Here is a 25,607-nt window from a genome sequence, read left to right as displayed (position 1 = left end):
TCTTTCTTCTCCTTCTGGGATGCCTGTTATGTGTAGATTGGTACACTTCACATTATCCCATAGGTCTTTTAAATTGCTTTCAATTTTTTTTTTTCCATTTGGCTTTCTGTCTGCTGTTCTGACTGGGGGATTTCCATTGTTCTGTCTTCCAGATCACTTATTTATTCTTCTGCATTATTCAACCTGTTACTCATTGCCTTTAGTTCAGCTTTCATCTCGGCGAATGAGTTTTCTCATTTTCCTTGGCTCCTCTTTACACTTTCTAGTTCCTTTTACAGTAATCTACATTTGTATTGATAACCTTTCTTAGTTCCTTCAATATTTTCATTATCTTTTTTTTGAACTCACTGTCTATAAGACTGAGCAGATCTGTTTCATTGTTTGTTCTTTCTGGGGAATTCTCTTGATCTTTTCTGGGTGTGTTCCTCTGCTTCTTCATTTTACTTATATTTCTCTTACTCTATGAGTTTATGACAAACAATTATCTACTGTGGTCTTGGAGGGCTATTAGTATGTGGAAGTGTCCCCGTGTAGCTTATGTGGGTTTAAAATTTTTGGTGCAAGGTCTGTTTTCCGGATGTATACCTGCCACCTCTTTCCTCAGTGTGTGCTGGCCATTATCCCCTTGATAGGGGGTGTGACTGACGTTGTGGTGACCAAAGGCTACACTGGATGTTGAGTGGGGCCTCCTCTTTGCTCTGTGGTTGTCACAGCCCTCTCAGTGGCAGGGTCTGCTCCCTAGTTATTGCAGTAGAAGCCCCAGATCCATTTCTGAGCTGTGGTGTGAGGTAGTTGGGATTGGAGTATGCCCAGGGAGAGGAGCCCCTGAGTATTCCTCCTCCAGAGCTCTCCACCAGGGAGTGCATTCTGTGCTGTCATCCGTCACCCATTGTGTGGGCTCACAAAGTACACTGTTGTTGGCACTGCGCTCTGTCTCACCTCAACCGTGAGAATGCAGGCAGTAAGCTCTGGTGTCCCTCAGACGCTGTGTTCACAAAGTTACCAGCATAGGTCTGCTGGCAATGATCCACTGAAGTGAGGTAGCAGGACCACAGTAGTCACACACCTGAAGCTGCTGTTGGAGCTATTGAAGCAGCGCAGACTCCAGCCCAGCCTCTGCATGCATGCACCCACAAACCACATAGCTGCTGAGGCCAGACTGGTCCCAGCCACGGGAGCACCCATTGTCTACTTGGATGTCCTGCAGGCGCTGAGTATACAAAGCCAGTGGCTGTGGGGTAGATCTGCGCAGCAGTGGGCAGAGGGCTCAGATTTCAGCCCCGCCTCTGCATGTGGGCAGCCCGCTGGCATGCTCCCAGAGCTCCTACAGGTAGCGCTGAGTCAGCTGAAAGTGTGTGGAGAAAGAGGCTGCTACAGGCCTGTCCCTCCCTTCCATGCTCCTTAACAAAAGGGCTTTGCTTCTATGGTGGGCCTGGGCTTCTTCTACATACACCCCTGGTTGCAGCCCATACCATGCTCCAGCCCCTTCAGGCTTTCTCTGAGCAGCCAACCCTGGTCCTCTCCCTGGTCTGTCCTCTGAAACCCAAGTTTCAGAACTGAGCTCCTGCCCACACCAGCGGTTGCACATCTCAGGCTGGGGAGCACAGGGCAGTGACCCGGACCATCTGTGCAGGTCTCTCTCTGATCTGCCTGCCATAAACTGTCTGCTGCGCTTTGCTTTGAGCCTCTAAAGCTCCATTTCTGTCCTGGCTGATCTCCCCACCTGTGAAGAGGCTTTCCAGGTTGCGGGCAACTTTTCTCTTTCACAACTCCCTCCCAGATATGCAAGTTCCATCCCAATGCCTTTTTTTTTAAATTCTTGTACTACCTGGTTATGAGGAGATCTTTCATGCGATTTTGGGTGTTTGAGATATTCTGCCAGCATTCAGAGGGTATTCTGTGAGAATTGTTCCAGATGTAGATGTATATTTGATGTATTTGTGGGAGGAGGTGAGCTCCACATCCTTCTATTCTGCCATCTTGTGTGAGCGCCCTGGAAATCCTTTATTTAATGATTTTCCTATAAGAAAGGTTTCTGAATTATACTGCTGACTTTGGTTTCGAAGCTCTCTTACATTTATACACTTCTGTAATATTCTGATTCAGTAACTAAAAGATCTCTGACAAACCGATTCAGATCTGCTTCATTCACAAACTCAAGGGGCTTCCCTGCTGGCGCAGTGGTTAAGAATCCGCCTGCCAATTCAGGGGACACAGGTTCGAGCCCTGGTCCAGGAAGATCCCACATGCCGCGGAGCATCGAAGCCCATGCACCACAACTATGAGCCTGCACTCTACAGCCTGCAAACCACAACTACTGAAGCCCGCGTGCCTAGAGCCTGTGCTCCACAACAAGAGAAGCCACCGCAATGAGAAGCCCATGCACCACAACAAAGAGTAACCCCCGCTCTTAGCAACTAGAGAAAGCCCGCACGCAGCAACAAAGATCCATCACAGCCAAAAATAAATATATTAATTAAATAAATTTATCTTAAAAAAAAAAAAACATGGTACTCTGACTATGTTAAGTATATTAAAAAATAATAAGTCAATGAAGGCCTTCCCTGGTGGAGCAGTGGTTAAGAATCTGCCTGCCAATGCAGGGGACACGGGTTTGAGCCCTGGTCCAGGAAGATCCCACATGCCACGGAGCAACTAAGTCTGTACGCTGCAACTACTGAGCCTGTACTGTAGAGCCCACGAGCCACAACTACTGAGCCCATGTGCCACAACTGCTGAGCATGCTTAGAGCCCATGCTGCACAACAAGAGACACCACTGCAACGAGAAGCCAGCACATCGCAACGAAGAGTAGTCCCTGCTTGCCGCAACTAGAGGAAGCCTGCACGCAACAAAAACCCAATGCAGCCAAAAATAAATATTTTTTTAAAAGTCAATGAAATGTTAAGATTAGGTGAACTAATCATTTATTATTGGGTTTACAAATCACTATGTCAGTTATTTTAGGAATGTATGATGTTAGGATTTTTTTGTCTGTGGCCTATTTAATTTTCAGAAATAATTTCGTAATATGGAAAGCTTTCATTCTAATTCATGAGTCTTCTTTCTTTTGCTGTATGTAAACTATTTAGAAAAACTTTGTTTACAAATATTTTTAAATATTCTATATATACATATATATGTTCTAAACATTAGTTATTTTTTTTCTATATTGATGGATAGCCTACTTGTATTTCACTTCTGTAGTGAGAATTTAACTTTATAGATTTTTTTATAAATGATTCTATAAATATTAAAATGAATAGCATTCAATAAAAGTCAAATTGTTTTTATTATGATAGGTGTGTTAGAAGAAGCAAGATTTTTTGGTATTGACTCATTGATTGAACACCTAGAAGTGGCAATAAAGGTAAGACTCTTTTTACATTAGCCAAGTATTACATGTATTGTAGCTATCTCCCAAAATGCTCCACTGATCTGTCAATATGCTTTTCAAGAATTCTCAACCACCAGAAGATCATTCACCAATATCTCGAAAGGAATTTGTGCGATTTCTGCTAGCCACTCCAACCAAATCAGAATTGCGTTGCCAGGTAATTAAAGCAGACTTTTATATGAGTTATTCGTGTAGGCAAATCTGTGAGTAAAGTTTTAAATTCTTCTGGGAATTTTTCTGTTGCCTTGTTTTCTTTTTTCATGAAAGATATATTTTACTTATGGGTCATAGCATTGATTTAGTCCCAAAATGGTTAGACAGAAAAAGAGATGTAATAATCTTTTTTATTGTCTAATTATGCCTCATGCAGCAGTTTTTGAGTAATGCATAGGAATTGCAGCAATAAAAATAAAAAGTCAATTGTACAGTTGTTATGTATGGTTAATCAGTGGAAGATACTTTTACTTTTATGTATTATAGCACTAATGATTTTAAAAACCACAATACTCACTTTAAAAAAAAAAACGATCTTGAATTATTGAATTAATAAAATAATTTAAGTACAATCAGGTTTAATAAAAAAATAATACTTATCAACGGGTATGTGGCCAGCAGAGATCTCTCTTTAGAAACTTCTGCACATAAATGAGGCATTGCCAGGATGCATTCTAGTGTTATATGTAAGTTGAGTTCCTTTAAGAACCCGTTAAGGACACTAATTTTATGTATCTCAGTTCCATTTGATCATGTAACGAACTCCAAATGACGGAACTGCCAATTACTTCTAAAACACATGGTGGTTAGCTATTGTAATTGAATATACAACAGATGGTTTAAATATTGTGACAGTTTGTGTTTTTTAATTTTAGGGTTTAAACTTCAGTGGTGCTGATCTTTCTCGTTTGGACCTTCGATACATTAACTTCAAAATGGCCAATTTAAGCCGCTGCAATCTTGCCCACGCTAATCTCTGCTGTGCAAATCTTGAACGAGCTGACCTCTCTGGATCAGTGCTTGACGTAAGAATCATTTTTGGTTACAAAAGAAAATTAAATTTTTAGTCTATTGAACACTCAGAGCAGAAATTATATCTGTCCCTTATTGGAGCTTTTACTTGCAAACAGATAATTTACTAAGTTGATGATAAAACTGAAGGTTCTGAAAGTGAAATGGGTTGGTTTTGCAACTTTGGTATCCTTTATTAAACATAGGTCTGAAAAGTATAGCAACTAATAAGAAATGAAATCTTGAAATTAGATCCTGATCTCCTCAACACTCTATTTATCAGGACTTCTATTTTCAATGAATTAATAGGGTAAAACTGGAAAGTATCTTTGCATTTTTCTATTCAGGTTCATTTCTGGAATAGGAAAATGTTATTGCTCCAGGGAATATGTGGCAGTTATTTTTAAATAAACATGGTATACAGCAATCTGTATAAGTTAGCATCTCAGTGGCTCTCTACCTCTATTCATATGTGTTTACATATATGTATGTGTATGTATGTGTGTGTGTACATATGTATATGCATGTATTTGTGTAGCAGTTACCTGTGCTAATTTGAGGTTAGAAGATATATGTAAAACCAGCCGTGAAATCTAATTTCTAAGAACTTTCAGTTCCTTAATATCAAGGACCATGTCTGTGTGCCTTTTGAGTTAATAACACCTAATATAGTACCTTGCCTTTAGTAGTCACTGAATAAATGTTTATTGAATTTTATAATGTTGGTTTTGTTCCTTAGCTGCAGTGTATTTTTCCATGAAACTTGGATCTAATAACAGAATATGCCAACACATTTCCTTGTTCCATCTTATGATGAAGGATCAAATAAATGGCAAAATAAGCAAAACACTAACAGTACAAAGGAAAAATCTGAAGGACCTAATTTTTAAATATGAAATGCTGAGAGGCAGCTTTGTTGGTTTCTGTTAAGGAATAAAAAAAAAAAGATAAGACAGATTGGATCATTGAATACAAATGGTTTTGAGTTCTATTTAATTATAGCATTACTGTGAGCCTGAACCATAATTTTCTTATCTTTGAATGCTTGTTCTACCCACATTGTATAATTGATGTGAAGGCCAATATGTATATATAATATACATGTGTATATATTATATATATATGTATGATTTTTTTATTGATGTGTAGTTGATTTACAATGTCATGTTAGTTTCAGGTGTACAGCACAGTGATTCAGTTACATATATGTGTGTGTGTGTTTGTGTGTATGTATACATATATACATATATATACAGTCTTTTTCAGATTCTCTTCCCTTATAGGTTATTACAAAATACTGAGTATAATTCCCTGTGCTATACAGTAGGTCCTCGTTGGTTATCTATTTTGCATATAGTAATATGTATATGTTAATCCCAACCTCCTAATTTATCCCTCTTCCCATCCCCTTTTCCCCCATTTGGTAACCACACATTTTTTTCCTATGTCTGTGAGTCTCCTCCTGTTTTGGAAATAAGTTCATTTGTATCTTTCTGTTTTTTTACATTCCACATATAAGCAATATCATATATTTATCTTTCTCTGTCTGGCTTACTTCACTTAGTATGATAATCTCTAGGTCCACCTATATTGCTGCAAATGGAATTATTTCATTCTTTTTTCATGACTGAATAATATTCCATGGTGTGTGTGTGTATATATATATATATATATATATATATGTATATATGTATATATATACACCACATCTTCTTTATCCATTAATCTGTCCATGGACATTTAGTTTGCTTCCATGTCTTGGCTGTTGTAAATAGTGCTGCAGTTAACATTGGGGTGCATGTGTCTTTTCAAATTATGGTTTTCTCCGGATACGTGCCCAGGAGTGGGATTGCTGGATGATATGGTAGCTCTCTTTTTAGTTTTTTAAGGAGCCTCCATACTGTTCTCCATAGTTGCTGTACCAATTTCCATTCCTACCAACAGTGTAGGAGGGTTCCTTTTCCTAACCCCTCTCCAACATTATTTGTAGACTTTTCGATAACAGCCATTCTGACCAGTGTGAGGTGATACCTCACTGTAGTTTTGATTTGCATTTCTCTAATAATTAGCAGTGTTGAGCATCTTTTCATGTGCTTTTTGGCCATCTGTATGTCTTCTTTGGAGAAATGTCTGTTTAGATCTTTTGCCCATTTTTTGATTGCATTGTTTGTTTTTTTGATATTGAGCCGCAAGAGCTGTTTGTATATTTTGGAGATAATCCCTTGTCAGTTGCATCATTTGCAAATTTTCTCCCATTCTGTAGATTGTCTTTTTGCTTTGTTTATGGCTTCCTTTGCTGTTCAAAAGCTTTTAAGTTTAATTAGTTCCCATTTGTTTATTTTTGTTTTCATTATTCTAGGAGACAAATCTAAAAAGATACTGCTGCAATTTATGTCACAGAGTGTTCTGCCTATGTTTTCCGCTAGGTTTTATAGTATCCGGTACTACATTTAGGTCTTTAATCCATTTTGAGTTTTTTGTTTGTTTGTTTTTGTTTTTGTTGTTTCTATTTTTGGCCACACCACGTGGCCTGAGGGATCTTAGTTCCCAGACCAGGGATCAAACCCATGCCCCCTGCAATGGAAGCATGGAGTCTTAACCACTGGGTACCCAGGGAAGTCTTGAGCTTATTTTTGTGTATGGTGTTAGAGAATGTTCTAGTATCATTCTGTTACATCTAGCTTTCCCAATTTCCCAGCACCATGGTAAAGAGGCTGTCTTCTCCACTGTATATTCTTGCACCTTTCTCATAGATTAATTGACCATAGGTGTGTAGGTTTATTTCTGGGCTTTCTATACTGTTCCACTGATCTATAGTTCTGTTTTTGTGCCAGTACCATCCTGTTTTGGTTACTATAGCTTTGTATTATAGTCTGAAGTCAGGGAGCCTGATTCCTCCATCTCCAGTTTTCTTTCTCAAGATTGCTTTGGCTATTCGGGGTCTTTTGTGTTTCCATACAAATTAAAAATTTTTTTTGTTCTAGTTCTATGAAAAATGGCATTACTGGTAATTTGATAGGGATTGCATTGAATCTGTAGATTGCCTTGGGTAGTCTGGTCATCTTGACAGTATTGATTCTTCCAATTCAAGAACACAGTATATCTTTCCATTTGTATCATCTTCGATTTCTTTCATTAGCATCTTATAGTTTTGGGAGTGCAGGTCTTTTACCTCCTTAGGTAAATTTATTTCTAGGTATTTTATTCTTTTTGATGCAGTGGTAAATGGGATTGTTTCCTTAATTTTTCTTTCTGATCTTTCATTGTTAGTGTGTAGAAATGCAACAGGTTCCTGTGTATTAATTTTCTATCCTGCAACTTAACCAAATTCATTGAAGAGCTCTAGCAGTTTTCTGGTAGCTTCTTTAGGATTTTCTATGTATAGTATCATATCATCTACAAGCAGTGATAGTTTTACTTCTTCTTTTTCAATTTGGATTTCTTTTTTTTTTTTTCTTTTTCTTCTCTGATTCCTGTGGCTAGGATGTCAAAACTATTTTGAATAAAAGTGGTGAGAATGGATATCGTTGTCCTGTTCCTGATCTTAAAGGAAGTGCTTTCAGCTTTTCACCATTGAGTATGATGTTAGCTGTGGGTTTGTCACATATGGGCTTTATTATGTTGAACTGGGTTCCCTCTGCCCACTTTTTGGAGAGTTTTTATCATAAATGGATGTTGATTTTTTTAAATCTTTTTAACACAGACTTTATTGAAACATAATATTAACACAGAAAAACACACAAATTATAAATGTATAAGTCAATAAATGTTCACAAAGTGAGCACATTTATAAAGTCAGCACTAGATCAAGAAACAGACTATTACCCCAGAAGCCCTCATGTCCTCCTTCTAATCAAGGGTAACCAATATCCTGACTTCTTACAACACCATAGGTGAGTTCTATGTATCTTTGAAATTTAATAAATGGAATCATTTAGTAAATACTTTTTGTGTGTCTGGCTTCTTTTCCTCAGCATATTTGTGAGGTGAATTCAGTGCAAGCATGTAATTTAAGTTTTTACTTTTGGATTTAATTTAATGTATTTTTTTATAGAGCAGGTTCTTATTATTCATCCATTTTATACACATCAGTGTATACATGTCAATCCCAATCTCCCAATTCATCATACCACCACCACCACCACCCCACCGCTTTCCCCCCTTGGTGTCCATACATTTGTTCTCTACATCTGTGTCTCAATTTCTATCCTGCAAACTGGTTCATCTGTACCATTTTTCTAGGTTCCACATATATGCGTTAATCTATGATATTTGTTTTTCTCTTTCTGACTTCACTCTGTATGACAGTCTCTAGATCCATCTACATCTCTACAAATGACCCAGTTTCATTCCTTTTTATGGCTGAGTAATATTCCATTGTATATATGTACCAAATCTTCTTTATCCATTCGTCTGTCGATGGGCATTTAGGTTGCTTCCATGACCTGGCTATTGTAAATAGTGCTGCAATGAACACTGGGGTGCATGTGTCTTTTTGAATTATGGTTTTCTCTGGGTATACACCCAGTAGTGGAATTGCTGGGTCATATGGTAATTCTATTTTTAGTTTTTTAAGGAACTTCCATACTGTTTTCCATAGTGGCTATATCAATTTAAATTCCCACCAACAGTGCAAGAGGGTTCCCTTTTCTTCACTCCATCTCCAGAATTTGTTGTTTGTAGACTTTCTGATGATGCCCATTCTAACTGGTGTGAGGTGATACCTCATTGAAGATTTGTATTTCTCTAATAATTAGTGATGTTGAGGAGCTTTTCATGTGCTTCTTGGACATCTGTACATCTTCTTTGGAGAAATGTCTATTTAGGTCTTCTGCCCATTTTTGGATTGGGTTGTTTGTTTCTTTAATATTGAGCTGCATGAGCTGCTTATATATTTGGAGATGAATCCTTTGTCCTTTGATCCGTTTGCAAATATTTTCTCCCATTGTGAGGGTTGTCTTTTCATCTACTTTATCGTTTCCTTTGCTGTGCAAAAGGTTTTAAGTTTCATTAGGTCCCATTTGTTTCTTTTTGTTTTTATTACCATTACTCTAGGATGTGGATCGAAAACGATCTTGCTGTGATTTATGTCAAAGAGTGTTATTCCTGTTTTCCTCTAAGAGTTTTATACTGTCCAGTCTTACATTTAGGTCTCTAATCCATTTTGAGTTTATTTTTCTGTATGGTGTTAGGGAGTGTTCTAATTTCATTCTTTTACATGTAGCTGTCCAGTTTTCACAGCACCACTTATTGAAGAGACTGTCTTTTTGCCATTGTATATCCTTGCTTCCTCTGTCATAGATTAGTTGACCATAGGTGTGTGGGTTTATCTCTGGGCTTTCTATCTTGTTCCATTGATCTATGTTTCTGTTTTTGTGCCAGTACCATATTGTCTTCATTACTGTAGCTTTGTAATATAGTCTGAAGTCAGGTAGTCTGATTCCTCCACCTCCATTTTTTTCCCTTAAGACTGCTTTGGCTATTCGGGGTCATTGGTGTCTCCACACAAATTTTAAGATTTTTTGTTTTAGTTCTGTAAAAAATGCAGTGCGTAATTTGATAGGGATTGCATTCAATCTGTAGGTTCCTTTGGGTAGTATAGTCATTTTGACAGTATTGATTCTTCCAATCCAAGAACATGGTATATCTCTCCATTTCTTTGTATATCTTTAATTTCTTTCATCAGTGTCTTATAGTTTTCTGCATACAGGTCTTTTGTCTCCCTAAGTAGGTTTATTCCTAGGTATTTTACTCTTTTTGTTGCAATGGTAAATGGGAGTGTTTCCTTAATTTATCTTTCAGATTTTTCATTATGAGTGTATAGGAATGCAAGAGATTTCTGTGCATTAGTTTTGTATCCTGCAAATTTACCAAATTCATTTATTAGCTCTAGTAGTTTTCTGGTGGCATATTTAGGATTCTTTATGTATAGTATCATGTCATCTGCCAACAGTGACAGTCCTTCTTTTCCAATTTGTATTCCTTTTATTTATTTTTCTTCTCTGATTGCCATGGCTAGGACTTCCAAAACTATGTTGAATAAGAGTGGTGAGAGTGGACGTCCTTGTCTTGTTCCTGATCTTAGAGGAAACACTTTCAGTTTTTCACCATTGAGAATGATGTTTGCTGTGGGTTTGTCATATATGGCCTTTATTATGTTGAGGTAGTTTCCCTCTATGCCCACTCTCTGGAGAGTTTTTATCATAAATGGGTGTTGAATTTTGTCAAAAGGTTTTACTGCATCTATTGACATGATCATATGAATTTTATTCTTCAGTTTGGTAATATGGTGTATCACATTGATTGATTTGCGTATATTGAAGAATCCTTGCATCCCTGGGATAAATCCCACTTGATCATGGTGTATGATCCTTTTAATGTTGGATGTGTTGTTGGATGCTGTTTGCTAGTATTTTGTTGAGGATTTTTGGATCTATATTCATCAGTGATATTGGTCTGTAATTTTCTTTTTTTTTAGTATCTTTGTCTGGTTTTGGTATCAGGGTGATGGTGGCCTTGTAGAATGAGTTTGGGAGTTTTCCTTCCTCTGCAATTCTTTCGAAGAGTTTGACAAGCATGGGTGTTAGCTCTTCTCTAAATGTTTGATAGAATTCACCTGTGAAGCATTCTGGTCCTGGACTTTTGTTTGTTGGACGATTTTTAATCACAGTTTCAATTTCATTACTTGTGATTGGTCTGTTCATATTTTCTATTTCTTCCTGTTTCAGTCTTGGGAGGTTATACCTTTCTAAGAATTTGTCCATTTCTTCCAGATTGTCCATTTTATTGGCATAGATTTGCTTGTGGTTGTCTCTTAGGATGCCTTGTATATCTGTGGTGTCTGTTGTAACTTCTCCTTTTTCATTTCTAATTGTATTGATTTGAGTCCTCTCCCTCTTTTTCTTGATGAGTCTGGCTAATGGTTTATCAATTTTGTTTATCTTCTCAAAGAACCAGGTTTTAGTTTTATTGATCTTTGCTATTGTTTTCCTTGTTTCTGTTTCATTTATTTCTTTCTTTTTTGAAACTTTATTTATTTATTTTTAACATCTTTATTGGGGTATAATTGCTTAACGATGGTGTGTTAGTTTCTGCTTTATAACAAAGTGAATCAGTCATACATAAACATATGTTCCCATATGTCTTCCCTCTTGCATCTCCCTCCCTCCCACCCTCCCTATCCCACCCCTCCAGGCTGTCACAAAGCACCGAGCCAATATCCCTGTGCCATGCGGCTGCTTCCCACTAGCTATCTACCTTACTACATTTGTTAGTGTGTATATGTCCATGACTCTCTCTTGCCCTGTCACAGCTCACCCTTCCCCCTCCCTATAACCTCAAGTCGTTCTCTAGGAGCTCTGCGTCTTTATTCCTGCCTTACCCCTAGGTTCTTCATGACATTTTTTTTTTCTTAAATTCCATATATATGTGTTAGCATACGGTATTTGTCTTTTTCTTTCTGACTTACTTCACTCTGTATGACAGACTCTAGGTCTATCCACCTCATTACAAATAGCTCAATTTCGTTTCTTTTTATGGCTGAGTAATATTCCATTGTATATATGTGCCACATCTTCTTTATCCGTTCATACGATGATGGGCACTTAGGTTGTTTCCATCTCCGGGATATTGTAAATAGAGCTGCAATGAACATTTTGGTACATGACTCTTTTTGAATTATGGTTTTCTCAGGGTATATGCCCAGTAGTGGGATTGCTGGGTCATATGGTAGTTCTATTTGTAGTTTTTTAAGGAACCTCCATACTGTTCTCCATAGTGGCTGAACCAATTCACATTCCCACCAGCAGTGCAAAAGTGTTCCCTTTTCTCCACACCCTCTCCAGCATTTATTGTTTCTAGATTTTTTGATGATGGCCATTCTGACTGGTGTGAGATGATATCTCATTGTAGTTTTGATTTGCATTTCTCTAATGATTAATGATGTTGAGCATTCTTTCATGTCTTTGTTGGCAGTCTGTATATCTTCTTTGGAGAAATGTCTATTTAGGTCTTCTGCCCATTTTTGGATTGGGTTGTTTGGTTTTTTGTTATTGAGCTGCATGAGCTGCTTGTAAATTTTGGAGATTAATCCTTTGTCGGTTGCTTCATTTGCAAATATTTTCTCCCATTCTGAGGGTTGTCTTTTGGTCTTGTTTATGGTTTTCTTTGCTGTGCAAAAGCTTTGAAGTTTCATTAGGTCCCATTTGTTTATTTTTGTTTTTATTTCCATTACTCTAGGAGGTGGGTCAGAAAGGATCTTGCTGTGATTTATGTCATAGAGTGTTCTGCCTATGTTTTCCTCTAAGAGTTTGATAGTTTCTGGCCTTACATTTAGGTCTTTAATCCATTTTGAGCTTATTTTTGTGTATGGTGTTAGGGAGTGATCTAATCTCATACTTTTACGTGTACCTGTCCAGTTTTCCCAGCACCACTTATTGAAGAGGCTGTCCTTTCTCCACTGTACATTCCTGCCACCTTTATCAAAGATAAGGTGTCCATATGTGCGTGGGTTTATCTCTGGGCTTTCTATCCTGTTCCATTGATCTATCTTTCTGTTTTTGTGCCAGTACCATACCGTCTTGATAACTGTAGCTTTGTAGTATAGTCTGAAGTCAGGGAGCCTGATTCCTCCAGTTCCTTTTTTCGTTCTCAAGATTGCTTTGGCTATTCGGGGTCTTTTGTGTTTCCATACAAATTGCAAAATTTTTTGTTCTAGTTCTGTGAAAAATGCCAGTGGTAGTTTGATAGGGATTGCATTGAATCTATAGATTGCTTTGGGTAGTAGAGTCATTTTCACAATGTTGATTCTTCCAATCCAAGAACATGGTATGTCTCTCCATCTATTTGTATCATCTTTAATTTCTTTCATCAGTGTCTTATAATTTTCTGCATACAGGTCTTTTGTCTCCTTAGATAGGTTTATTTCTAGGTATTTTATTCTTTTTGTTGCAGTGGTAAATGGGAGTGTTTTCTTGATTTCACTTTCAGATTTTTCATCATTAGTATATAGGAATGCCAGAGATTTCTGTGCATTAATTTTGTATCCTGCTACTTTACCAAATTCATTGATTAGCTCTAGTAGTTTTCTGGTAGCATCTTTAGGATTCTCTATGTATAGGATCATGTCATCTGCAAACAGTGACAGCTTTACTTCTTCTTTTCCGATTTGGATTCCTTTTATTTCCTTTTCTTCTCTGATTGCTGTGGCTAAAACTTCCAAAACTATGTTGAATAAGAGTGGTGAGAGTGGGCAACCTTGTCTTGTTCCTGATCTTAGTGGAAATGCTTTCAGTTTTTCACCATTGAGCATGATGTTTGCTGTGGGCTTGTCATATATGGCCTTTATTATGTTGAGGAAAGTTCCCTCTATGCCTACTTTCTGCAGGGTTTTTATCATAAATGGGTGTTGAATTTTGTCAAAAGCTTTCTCTGCATCTATTGAGATGATCATATGGTTTTTCTCCTTCAATTTGTTAATATGGTTTATCACATTGATAGATTTGCGTATATTGAAGAATCCTTGCATTCCTGGTATAAACCCCACTTGATCATGGTGTATGATCCTTTTAACGTGCTGTTGGATTCTGTTTGCTAGTATTTTGTTGAGGATTTTTGCATCTATGTTCATCAGTGATATTGGCCTGTAGTTTTCTTTCTTTGTGACATCCTTGTTTAGTTTTGGTATCCAGGTGATGGTGGCCTCGTAGAATGAGTTTGGGAGTGTTCCTCCCTCTGCTATATTTTGGAAGAGTTTGAGAAGGATAGGTGTTAGCTCTTCTCTAAATGTTTGATAGAATTCGCCTGTGAAGCCATCTGGTCCTGGGCTTTTGTTTGTTGGAAGTTTTTTAATCACAGTTTCAATTTCAGTGCTTGTGATTGGTCTGTTCATATTTTCCTTTTCTTCCTGATTCAGTCTTGGCAGGTTGTACATGTATGAGAATTTGTCCATTTCCTCCAGGTTGTCCATTTTATTGGCATAGCGTTGCTTGTAGTAATCTCTCATAATCTTTTTTATTTCTGCAGTGTCAGTTGTTACCTCTCCTTTTTCATTTCTAATTCTATTGATTTGAGTCTTCTCCCTTTTTTTCTTGATGAGTCTGGCTAGTGGTTATCTATTTTGTTTATCTTCTCAAAGAACCAGGTTTTAGTTTTATTGATCTTTGCTATTGTTTCCTTCATTTCTTTTTCATTTATTTCTGATCTGATTTTTATGATTTCTTTCCTTCTGCTAGCTTTGGGGTTTTTTTGTTCTTCTTTCTCTAATTGCTTGAGGTGCAAGGTTAGGTTGTTTATTCAAGATGTTTCCTGCTTCTTAAGGTGGGCTTGTATTGCTATAAACTTCCCCCTTAGAACTGCTTTTGCTGCATCCCATAGGTTTTGGGTCGTTGTGTCTCCATTGTCATTTGTTTCTAGGTATTTTTTGATTTCCTCTTTGATTTCTTCAGTGATCACTTCATTATTAAGTAGTGTATTGTTTAGCCTCCATGTGTTTGTATTTTTTACAGATCTTTTCTGTAATTGATATCTAGTCTCATGGCGTTGTGGTCAGAAAAGATAGTTGATACAATTTCAATTTTCTTAAATTTACCAAGGCTTGATTTGTGACCCAAGATATGATCTATCCTGGAAAATGTTCCATGAGCACTTGAGAAAAATGTGTATTCTGTTGTTTTTGGATGGAGTGTCCTATAAATATCAATTAAGTCCATCTTGTTTAATGTATCATTTAAAGCTTGTGTTTCCTGATTTATTTTCATTTTGGATGATCTGTGCATTGGTGAAAGTGGGGTGTTTAAGTCCCCTACTATGAATGTGTTACTGTCGATTTCCCCTTTTATGGCTGTTAGTATTTGCCTTATATATTGAGGTGCTCCTATGTTGGGTGCATAAATATTTACAATTGTTATATCTTCTTCTTGGATCGATCCCTTGATCATTATGTAGTGTCCTTCTTTGTCTCCTTTAATAGTCCTTATTTTAAAGTCTATTTTGTCTGATATGAGAATTGCTACTCCAGCTTTCTTTTGGCTTCCATTTGCATGGAATATCTTTTTCCATCCCCTTACTTTCAGTCTGTATGTGTCTCTAGGTCTGAAGTGGGTCTCTTGTAGACAGCATATATAAGGGTCTTGTTTTTGTATCCATTCAGCTAATCTGTGTCTTTTGGTGGGAGCATTTAGTCCATTTACATTTAAGGTAATTATCGATATGTATGTTCCTATTCCCATTTTCTGAATTGTTTTGGGTTCATTATTATAGGTCTTTTCCTTCTCTTGTGTTTCTTGCCTAGAGAAGATCCTTTAGCATTTGTTGTAAAGCTGGTTTGGTGGTGCTGAACTCTCTCAGCTTTTGCTTATCTGTAAAGGTTTTAATTTCTCCATCAAATCTGAATGAGATCCTTGCTGGGTAGAGTAATGTTGGTTGCAGGTTTTTCTCCTTCATCACTTTCAGTATGTCCTGCCACTCCCTTCTGGCTTGTAGGGTTTCTGCTGAGAGATCAGCTGTTAACCTTATGGGGATTCCCTTATGTGTTATTTGTTGTTTTTCCCTTGCTGCTTTTAATATGCTTTCTTTGTATTTAATTTTTGACAGTTTGATTAATATGTGTCTTGGCGTATTTCTCCTTGGATTTATCCTGTATGGGACTCTCTGTGCTTCCTGGACTTGATTAACTATTTCCTTTCCCATATTAGGGAAGTTTTCAACTATAATCTCTTCAAATATTTTCTCGGTTCCTTTCTTTTTCTCTTCTTCTTCTGGAACCCCTATAATTCAAATGTTGGTGCGTTTAATGTTGTCCCAGAGGTCTCTGAGACTGTCCTCAGTTCTTTTCATTCTTTTTTCTTTATTCTACTCTGCAGTAGTTATTTCCACTATTTTATCTTCCAGGTCACTTATCCGTTCTTCTGCCTCAGTTATTCTGCTATTGATCCCATCTAGAGTACTTTTAATTTCATTTATTGTGTTGTTCATCGTTGCTTGTTTCATCTTTATTTCTTCTAGGTCCTTGTTAACTGTTTCTTGCATTTTGTCCGTTCTATTTCCAAGATTTCGGATCATCCTTACTATCATTATTCTGAATTCTTTTTCAGGTAGACTGGCTATTTCCTCTTCATTTGTTAGGTCTGGTGCATTTTTATCTTGCTCCTTTATCTGCTGTGTGTTTTTCTGTCTTCTCATTTTGCTTATCTTACTGTGTTTGGGGTCTCCTTTTTGCAGACTGCAGGTTCGTAGTTCCCGCTGTTTTTGATGTCTGTCTCCAGTGGCTAAGGTTGGTTCAGTGGGCTGTGTAGGCTTCCTGGTGGAGGGGACTAGTGCCTGTGTTGTGGTGGATGAGGCTGGATCTTGTCTCTCTAGTGGGCAGGTTCACGTCTGGTGGTGTGTTTTGGGGTGTCTGTGGCCTTATTATGATTTTAGGCAGCCTCTCTGCTAATGGGTGGGGTTGTGTTCCTGTTTTGCTAGTTGTTTGGCATAGGTTGTCCAGCACTGTAGCTTGCTGGTCATTGAGTGAAGCTGGGTGCTGGTGTTAAGATGGAGGTCTCTGGGAGATTTTCGCTGTTTGATATTATGTGGAGCTGGGAGGTCTCTTGTTGACCAGTGTCCTGAAGTTGGCTCTCCTACCTCAGAGGCAGAGCCCTGACTCCTGGCTGCAGCACCAAGAGCCTTTCATCCACATGGCTCAGAATAAAAGGGAGAAAAAGTAGAGGGAATTAGTAGAAGTATGAGGAAAGAAAGAAGGAAAGGAGGGAAGGAAGGAAGGAAGGAAGGAAGAAAGAAGGAAAGAAGGCAAGAAGGAAAGAAAGGAGGGAGGGAGGGAGGAAGGAAGGAAGGAGGGAAAGAAGGAAAAAAGAAAGAAAGAAGATACAGTAAAAATAAAGTATAATAAAGTTATTGAATTAAAAAATTCTTATTTAGAAAAAAAAAGGGACGGATAGAACCTTAGGACAAATGTTGGAAGCAAAGCTATACAGACAAAATCTTACACAGAAGCATACACATACACCCTCACTAAAAGAGGTAAAGGGGGAAAAATCATAAATCTTGCTGTCAGAGACCACCTCCTCAATTTGGGATGTTTCGTTGTCTAAAGGAGGGAAGGAAGGAAGGAAAGAAAGAAAGAAAGAACGAAGGTAAAGTATAATAATGTTATTAAAATTAAAATTGATTATTAAGAAAAAAATGTTTAAAAAAAAAACATGGACGGATAGAACCCTAGGACAAATGGTGGAAGCAAGACTATACAGACAAGATCTCACACAGAAGCATACACATACACATTCACAAAAAGAGGAATAGGGAAAAAAATCATAGATCTTGCTCCTAAAGTCCACTTCCTTAATTTGGGATGATTGGTTGTCTATTCAGGTATTCCACAGATGCAGGGTATATCAAGTTGATTGTGGAGCTTTAATCCGCTGCTTCTGAGGCTGCTGGGAGAGATTTCCCTTTCTCTTCTTTGTTCTCACAGCTCCCGGGGCTTAGCTTTGGATTTGGCCCTGCCACTGCGTGTAGATCGCTGGAGGGCGTCTGTTTTTTGCTCAGACAGGACGGGGTTAAAGGAGCCGCTGATTCGGGGGCTCTGGCGCACTCAGGCCAGCGGGGAGGGAGGGGCACGGAGTGCGGGGCGGGCCTGCGGCGGCAAAGTCCGGCGTAACTTTGCACCAGCCTGAGGCCCGCAGTGCGTTCTCCCGGGAAAGTTGTCCCTGGATCCCGGGAACCTGGCAGTGGCGGGCTGCACAGGCTCCGCGGAAGAGGGGTGTGGTAGTGACCTGTGCTCGCACACAGGCCCCTTGGTGGCAGCAGCAGCAGCCTTAGCGTCTCCCGCCCGTCTCTGGGGTCCGCGCTTTCAGCCGCGGCTCGCGCCCGTCTCTGGGGTCCGCGCTTTTAGCCGCGGCTCGCGCCTGTCTCTGGAGCTCCTTTAAGCAGCGTTCTTAAACCCCTCTCCTCACGCACCAGGAAACAAAGAGGGAAGAAAAAGTCTCTTGCCTCTTTGGCAGGTGCAGACTTTTCCCGGGACTCCCTCCCGGCTAGCCGTGGTGCACTAACTCCTTCAGGCTATGTTCAAGCCGTCAACCCCAGTCCTCTCCCTCAGAGCCTCAGCTCGCAGCCCCGCCCGCCCTGGTGGGTGAGCAGACAAGCCTCTCGGGCTGGTGAGTGCCGGTCGACACCGATCCTCTGTGCGGGAATCTCCCCACTTTGCCCTCCACACCCCTGTGGCTGTGCTCTCCTCCGCGGCTCCGAAGCTCCCCCCTCCGCCTCCCGCAGTCTCCGCCCGCAAAGGGGCTTCCTAGTGTGTGGAAACTTTTCCTCCTTCACAGCTCTCTCCCACTGGTGCAGGTGCCGTCCCTATTCTTTTGTCTCTGTTTTTTCTTTTGCCCTACCCAGGTACGTGGGGAGTTTCTTGCCTTTTGGGACGTCTGAGGTCTTTTGCCAGCCTTTAGTAGGTGTTCTGTAGGAGTTGTTCCACGTGTAGGTGTTTTTCTGGTGTATCTGTGGGGAGGAAGGTGATCTCCGCGTCTTACTCTTACGCCATCTTCAAGGTCCCCCCTCATTTATTTCTGCTCTGATCTTTATGATTTCTTTCCTTCTGCTAACTTTGGGTTTTGCTTGTTCTTCTTTCTCTAACTGCTTTAGGTGTAACGTTAGATTGTTGGAGATTTTTCTTCTTTCTTGAGGTAGGCTTGTATAGCTATAAACTTCCCTCTTAGAAATGCTTTTGCTGCATCCCATTGGTTTTGGATCGTCGTCTTTTCATTGTCATTTGTCTCTACGAATTTTTTTATTTCCTCTTTGATTTCTTCAGTGATCGCTTGGTTATTTAGTAACGTATTGTTTAGCCTCCATGTGTTTGTGTTTTTTACGTTTTTTTGTCTGTAATTGATTTCTAATCTCGTAGCGTTGTGGTCAGAAAAGATGCTTGATATGATTTCAATTTTCTTAAATTTACTGAGGCTTGATTTGTGACCTAAGATGTGATCTGTCCTGGAGAATGTCCTGTGCACACTTGAGAAGGAAGTGTAATCTCCTGTTTTTCGATGGAATGTCCTATGAACATCAATTAAATCTGTCTGCTCTATTGTGTCATTTAAAGCTTGTGTTTCCTTATTAATTTTCTGTTTGGATGATCTGTCCATTGGTGTAAGTGAGGTGTTAAAAGTCCCCCACTATTATTGTGTCAGTATCGATTTCCTCTTTTATAGCTGTTAGCAGTTGCCTTATGTATTGACGTGTTCCTATGTTGGGTGCATATATATTTATAATTGTTATATCTTCTTGGAATGATCCCTTGATCATTATGTAGTGTCCTTCCTTGTCTCTTGTAACATTCTTTATTTTAAAGTCTATTTTTATCTGATATGAGTATTGCTACTCCAGCTTTCTTTTCATTGCCATTTATATGGAGTATCTTTTTCCATCCCCTCAATTTCAGTCTGTATGTCTCCCTGGGTCTGAAGTGGGTCTCTTGTAGACAGCATATAGATGGGTCTTGTTTTTGTATCCATTCAGCAAGCCTGTGTCTTTTGGTTGGAGCATTTAATCCTTTCACGTTTAAAGTAATTATATGTATGTTTCTATTACCATTTTGTTAATTGTTTGGGGTTTGTTTTTGTAGGTCCTTTTTTTCTCCTGTGTTTCCCACTTAGAGAAGTTCCTTTAGCATTTGTTGTAGAGCTGGTTTGGTGGTGCTGAATTCTCTTAGCTTTTGCTTGTCTGTAAAGCTTTTGATTTCTCCAGCGAATCTGAATGAGATCCTTGCAGGTAGAGTAATCTTGGTTGTAGGTTCTTCCCTTTCATCACTTTAAGTATATCATGCCACTCCCTTCTGGCATGTAGAGTTTCTGCTGAGAAATCAGCTGTTAACCTTACGGGAGTTCCCTTGTATGTTATTTGTCATTTTTCCCTTGCTGCTTTCAATGATTTTACTTTGTCTTTAATTTTTCCCAATTTGATTACTATGTGTCTTGGTGTGTTTCTCCTTGGGTTTAGCCTGTATGGGACTCTCTGTGCTTCCTGGACTTGGGTGGCTATTTCCTTTCTCATGTTAGGGAAGTTTTCAACTATAATCTCTTCAAGTATTTTCTGTGGTACTTTCTCTCTCTCTTCTCCTTCTGGTACCCGTATAATGCAAATTTTGTTGCGCTTAATGTTGTCCCAGAGGTCTCTTAGGCTGTCTTCATTTCTTTTCATTCTTTTTCTTTATTCTGTTCTGCAACAGTGAACTCCACCATTCTGTCTTCCAGGTTGCTTATCCGTTCTTCTGCCTCAGTTATTCTGCTATTGATTCTTTCTACTGTATTTTTCATTTCCATTATTGTATTGTTCATCTCTGTTTGTTTGTTCTTTAATTCTTCTAAGTCTTTGTTAAACATTTCTTTCATCTTCTTGATCTTTGCCTCCATTATTTTTCTGAGGTCCTGGATCATCTTCACTACCATTATTCTGAATGCTATCTCCAGTTCATTTACTGGTTTTTCTGGGGTTTTATCTTGTTCCTTCATCTGGTACATAGCCCTCTGCCTTTTCATCTTGTCTGTCTTGCTATGAATGTGGTTTTTGTTCCACAGACTTGTAGTTCTTTTTTTTTTTTTAACATCTTTATTGGAGTATAATTGTTTTACAATGGTGTGTTAGTTTCTGCTTTATAACAAAGTGAATCAGTTATACATATACATATGTTCCCATATCTCTTCCCTCTTGCATATTCCTGCCTCCAACCCTCCCTTTGCCACCCCTCCAGGCGGTCACAAAGCACCGAACTGATATCCCTGTGCTATGCGGCTGCTTCCCACTAGCTATCTACCTTACTTATGGTAGTGTAAATATGTCCTTGCCTCTCGCTCGCTTGGTCACAGCTCACCCTTCCCCTCCCCATATCCTCAAGTTCGTTCTCCAGTAGGTCTGTGTCTTTATTCCTGTCTTACCCCTAGGTTCTTCATGACATTTTTTTTTCTTAAATTCCATATATATGTGTTAGGATACAATATTTGTCTTTCTCTTTCTGATTTACTTTACTCTGTATGACAGACTCTAGGTCTATCCATCTCATTACAAATAGCTCAATTTCGTTTCTTTTTATGGCTGAGTAATATTCCATTTTATATATGTGCCACATCTTCTTTATCCATTCAGCCGATGATGGACAGTTAGGTTGTTTCCATCTCTGGGCTATTGTAAATAGAGCTGCAATGAACATTTTGGCACATGACTTTTTGAATCATGGTTTTTTCAGGGTATAATTCGCAGTAGTGGGATTACTGGGTCATATGGTAGTTCTATTTGTAGTTTTTTAAGGAACCTCCATAGTGTTCTCCACAGTGGCTGTATCAATTTACATTACCACCAGCAGTGCAAGAGGGTTCCCTTTGCTCCACACCCTCTCCAGCATTTATTGTTTCTAGATTTTTTTTTTTGCGGTACGCGGGCCTCTCACCGTTGCGGCCCCTCCCGCCGCAGAGCACAGGCTCCAGACGTGCAGGCTCAGCGGCCATGGCTCACGGGCCCAGCCGCTTTGCGGCATGTGGGATCCTCCCGGACCAGGGCATGAACCCGTGTCCCCTGCATCGGCAGGCGGACTCTCAACCACTGCGCCACCAGGGAAGCCCTGTTTCTAGATCTTTTGATGATGACTTTTCTGACTGGTGTGAGATGATATCTCATTGTAGTTTTGATTTGCATTTCTCTAATGATTAATGATGTTGAGCATTCTTTCATGTCTTTGTTGGCAGTCTGTATATCTTCTTTGGAGAAATGTCTATTTAGGTCTTCTGCCCATTTTTGGATTGGGTTGTTTGGTTTTTTGTTATTGAGCTGCATGAGCTGCTTATAAATTTTGGAGATTAATCCTTTGTCAGTTGCTTCATTTGCAAATATTTTCTCCCATTCTGAGGGTTGTCGTTTGGTCTTGTTTATGGTTTTCTTTGCTGTGCAAAAGCTTTGAAGTTTCATTAGGTCCCATTTGTTTATTTTTGTTTTTATTTCCATTTCTCTAGGAGGTGGGTCAGAAAGGATCTTGCTGTACTTTATGTCATAGAGTGTTCTGCCTATGTTTTCCTCTAAGAGTTTGATAGTTTCTGGCCTTACATTTAGGTCTTTAATCCATTTTGAGCTTATTTTTGTGTATGGTGTTAGGGAGTGATCTAATCTCATACTTTTACATGTACCTGTCCAGTTTTCCCAGCACCACTTATTGAAGAGGCTGTCCTTTCTCCACTGTACATTCCTGCCTCCTTTGTCAAAGATAAGGTGACCATATGTGCGTGGGTTTATCTCTGGGCTTTCTATCCTGTTCCATTGATCTATCTTTCTGTTTTTGTGCCAGTACCATGCTGTCTTGATTACTGTAGCTTTGTAGTATAGTCTGAAGTTAGAGAGCCTGATTCTTCCACCTCCGTTTTTCGTTCTCAAGATTGATTTGACTATTCGGGGTCTTTTGTGTTTCCATTACAAATTGTGAAATTTATTGTTCTAGTTTCGTGAAAAATGCCAGTGGTAGTTTGATAGGGATTGCACTGAATCTGTAGATTGCTTTGGGTAGTAGAGTCATTTTCACAATGTTGATTCTTCCAATCCAAGAACGTGGTATATCTCTCCATCTATTTGTATCATCTTTAATTTCTTTCATCAGTGTCTTATAATTTTCTGCATACAGGTCTTTTGTCTCCCTAAGTAGGTTTATTCCTAGATATTTTATTCGTTTTGTTGCAGTGGTAAATGGGAGTGTTTTCTTGATTTCACTTTCAGATTTTTCATCATTAGTGTATAGGAAGGCCAGAGATTTCTGTGCATTAATTTTGTATCCTGCTACTTTACCAAATTCATTGATTAGCTCTAGTAGTTTTCTGGTAGCATCTTTAGGATTCTCTATGTATAGTATCGCGTCATCTGCAAACAGTGACAGCTTTACTTCTTTTCCAATTTGGATTCCTTTACTTCTCTGATTGCTGTAGCTAAAACTTCCAAAATTATTTTGAATAATAGTGGTGAGAGTGGGCCACCTAGTCTTGTTCCTGATCTTAGTGGAAATGCTTTCAGTTTTTCACCATTGAGGACCATGTTGGCTGTGGGTTTGTCATATATGGCCATTATTATGTTGAGGAAAGTTCCTTCTATGTCTACTTTCTGCAGGGTTTTTATCAAAATGGGTGTTGAATTTCATCAAAAGCTTTCTCTGCATCTATTGAGATGATCATATGGTTTTTCTCCTTCAATTTGTTAATATGGTTTATCACATTGATTGATTTGCATATGTTGAAGCATGCTTCCATTCCTGGATTAAACCCCATTTGATCATGGTGTATGATCCTTTTAACGTGTTGTTGGATTCTGTTTGCTAGTATTTTGTTGAGGATTTTTGCATCTATGTTCATCTGTGATATTGGCCTGTAGTTTTCTTTCTTTGTGACATCCTTGTCTAGTTTTGGTATCAAGGTGATGGTGGCCTCGTAGAATGAGTTTGGGAGTGTTCCTCCCTCTGCTATATTTTGGAAGAGTTTGAGAAGGATAGGTGTTAGCTCTATCTCTAAATGTTTGATTGAATTCGCCTGTGAAGCCATCTGGTCCTGGGCTTTTGTTTGTTGGAAGTTTTTTAATCACAGTTTCAATTTCAGTGCTTGTGATTGGTCTGTTCATATTTTCCTTTTCTTCCTGATTCAGTCTTGGCAGGTTGTGCATGTATGAGAATTTGTCCATTTCCTCCAGGTTGTCCATTTTATTGGCATAGTGTTGCTTGTAGTAATCTCTCATGATCTTTTGTATTTCTGCAGTGTCAGTTGTTACTTCTGATTTTTCATTTCTAATTCTGCTGATTTGAGTCTTCTCCCTTTTTTTCTTGATGAGTCTGGCTAATGGTTTATCGATTTTGTTTATCTTCTCAAAGACCCAGCTTTTAGTTTTATTGATCTTTGCTATCGTTTCCTTCATTTCTTTTTCATTTATTTCTGATCTGATCTTTATGATTTCTTTCCTTCTGCTAACTTTGGGGGTTTTTTGTTCTTCTTTCTCTAATTGCTTTAGGTGCAAGTTTAAGTTGTTTATTCAAGATGTTTCCTGTTTCTTAAGGTAGTATTGTATTGCTATAAACTTCCCCCTTAGAACTGCTTTTGCTGCATCCCATAGGTTTTGGGTTGTTGTGTCTCCATTGTCATTTGTTTCTAGGTATGTTTTTATTTCCCCTTTGATTTCTTCAGTGATCACTTTGTTATTAAGTAGTGTATTGTTTAGCCTCCATGTGTTCGTATTTTTTACAGATCTTTTCCTGTAATTGAGATCTAGTCTCATAGCGTTTTGGTTGGAAAAGATAGTTGATACAATTTCAATTTTCTTAAATTTACCAAGGCTTGATTTGTGACCTAGGATATGATCTGTCCTGGAGAATGTTCCATGAGCACTTGAGAAAAATGTGTATTCTGTTGTTTTTGGATGGAATGTCCTATAAATATCATTTAAGTCCATCTTGTTTAATGTATCATTTAAAGCTTGTGTTTCCTGATTTATTTTCATTTAGGATGATCTGTGCATTGGTGAAAGTGGGGTGTTAAAGCCCCCTACTATGTATGTGTTACTGTCGATTTCCGCTTTTATGGCTGTTAGTATTTGCCTTATGTATTGAGGTGCTCTTATGTTGGGTGTATAAATATTTTAGTTCTTCTTGCTTCTGCTGCCTGCCCTCTGGTGGATGAGGCTATCTAAGAAGCTTGTGCAAGTTTCCTGATGGGAGGGACTGGTGGTGGATAGAGCTGGCTGTTTGTTGCTCTGGTGGGCAGAACTCAGTAAAACTTTAATCCACTTGTCTGCTGATGGTGGGGCTGGGTTCCCTCCCTGTTGGTTGTTTGGCCTGAGGCACCCAACACTGGAGCCTCAGGCCAAACAACAACAGGGCTCTTTGGTGGGGCTAATGGCAGCCTTTGGGAGGGCTCACGCCAAGGAATACTTCCCAGAACTTCTGCTTCCAGTGTCCTTGTCCTCACAGTGAGACAGAGCCAACCCCCGCCTCTCCAGGAGACCCCCCAACACTAGCAAGTAGTTCTGTTTCAGTCTCTATGGGGTCACTGCTCCTTCCCCTGGGTCCCAATGCACACACTACTTTGTGTGTGCCTTCCAAGAGTGGAGTCTCTGTTTACCCCAGTCCTGTCAACATCCTGCAATCAAATCCCACTAGTCTTCAAAGTCTGATTTTCTAGGAATTCCTCCTCCCGCTGCCGGACCCC

The 25,607-nt window shown here is 39.0% G+C and overlaps 1 protein-coding gene across 1 annotated transcript in view; it reads left to right on the top strand.

Moving 5' to 3' along the window:
• KCTD9 (potassium channel tetramerization domain containing 9) overlaps positions 1 to 25,607 on the top strand; it is a 60,943-nt gene that overhangs the window by 23,473 nt on the left and 11,863 nt on the right. Inside the window, exons 7-9 of the mRNA XM_060155709.1 lie at positions 3,302 to 3,369; positions 3,458 to 3,553; positions 4,266 to 4,415. Of these exons, the coding sequence (XP_060011692.1) occupies positions 3,302 to 3,369; positions 3,458 to 3,553; positions 4,266 to 4,415 (314 nt within the window). The remainder of the gene's footprint in view (positions 1 to 3,301; positions 3,370 to 3,457; positions 3,554 to 4,265; positions 4,416 to 25,607) is intronic.

The sequence above is a fragment of the Lagenorhynchus albirostris genome, chromosome 7 (genome assembly GCF_949774975.1).
Source record: "Lagenorhynchus albirostris chromosome 7, mLagAlb1.1, whole genome shotgun sequence".
Taxonomy (NCBI): domain Eukaryota; kingdom Metazoa; phylum Chordata; class Mammalia; order Artiodactyla; family Delphinidae; genus Lagenorhynchus; species Lagenorhynchus albirostris.
Note: the sequence above shows the minus strand (reverse complement) of the source record. Positions and strands in the feature narration are given on the sequence as shown.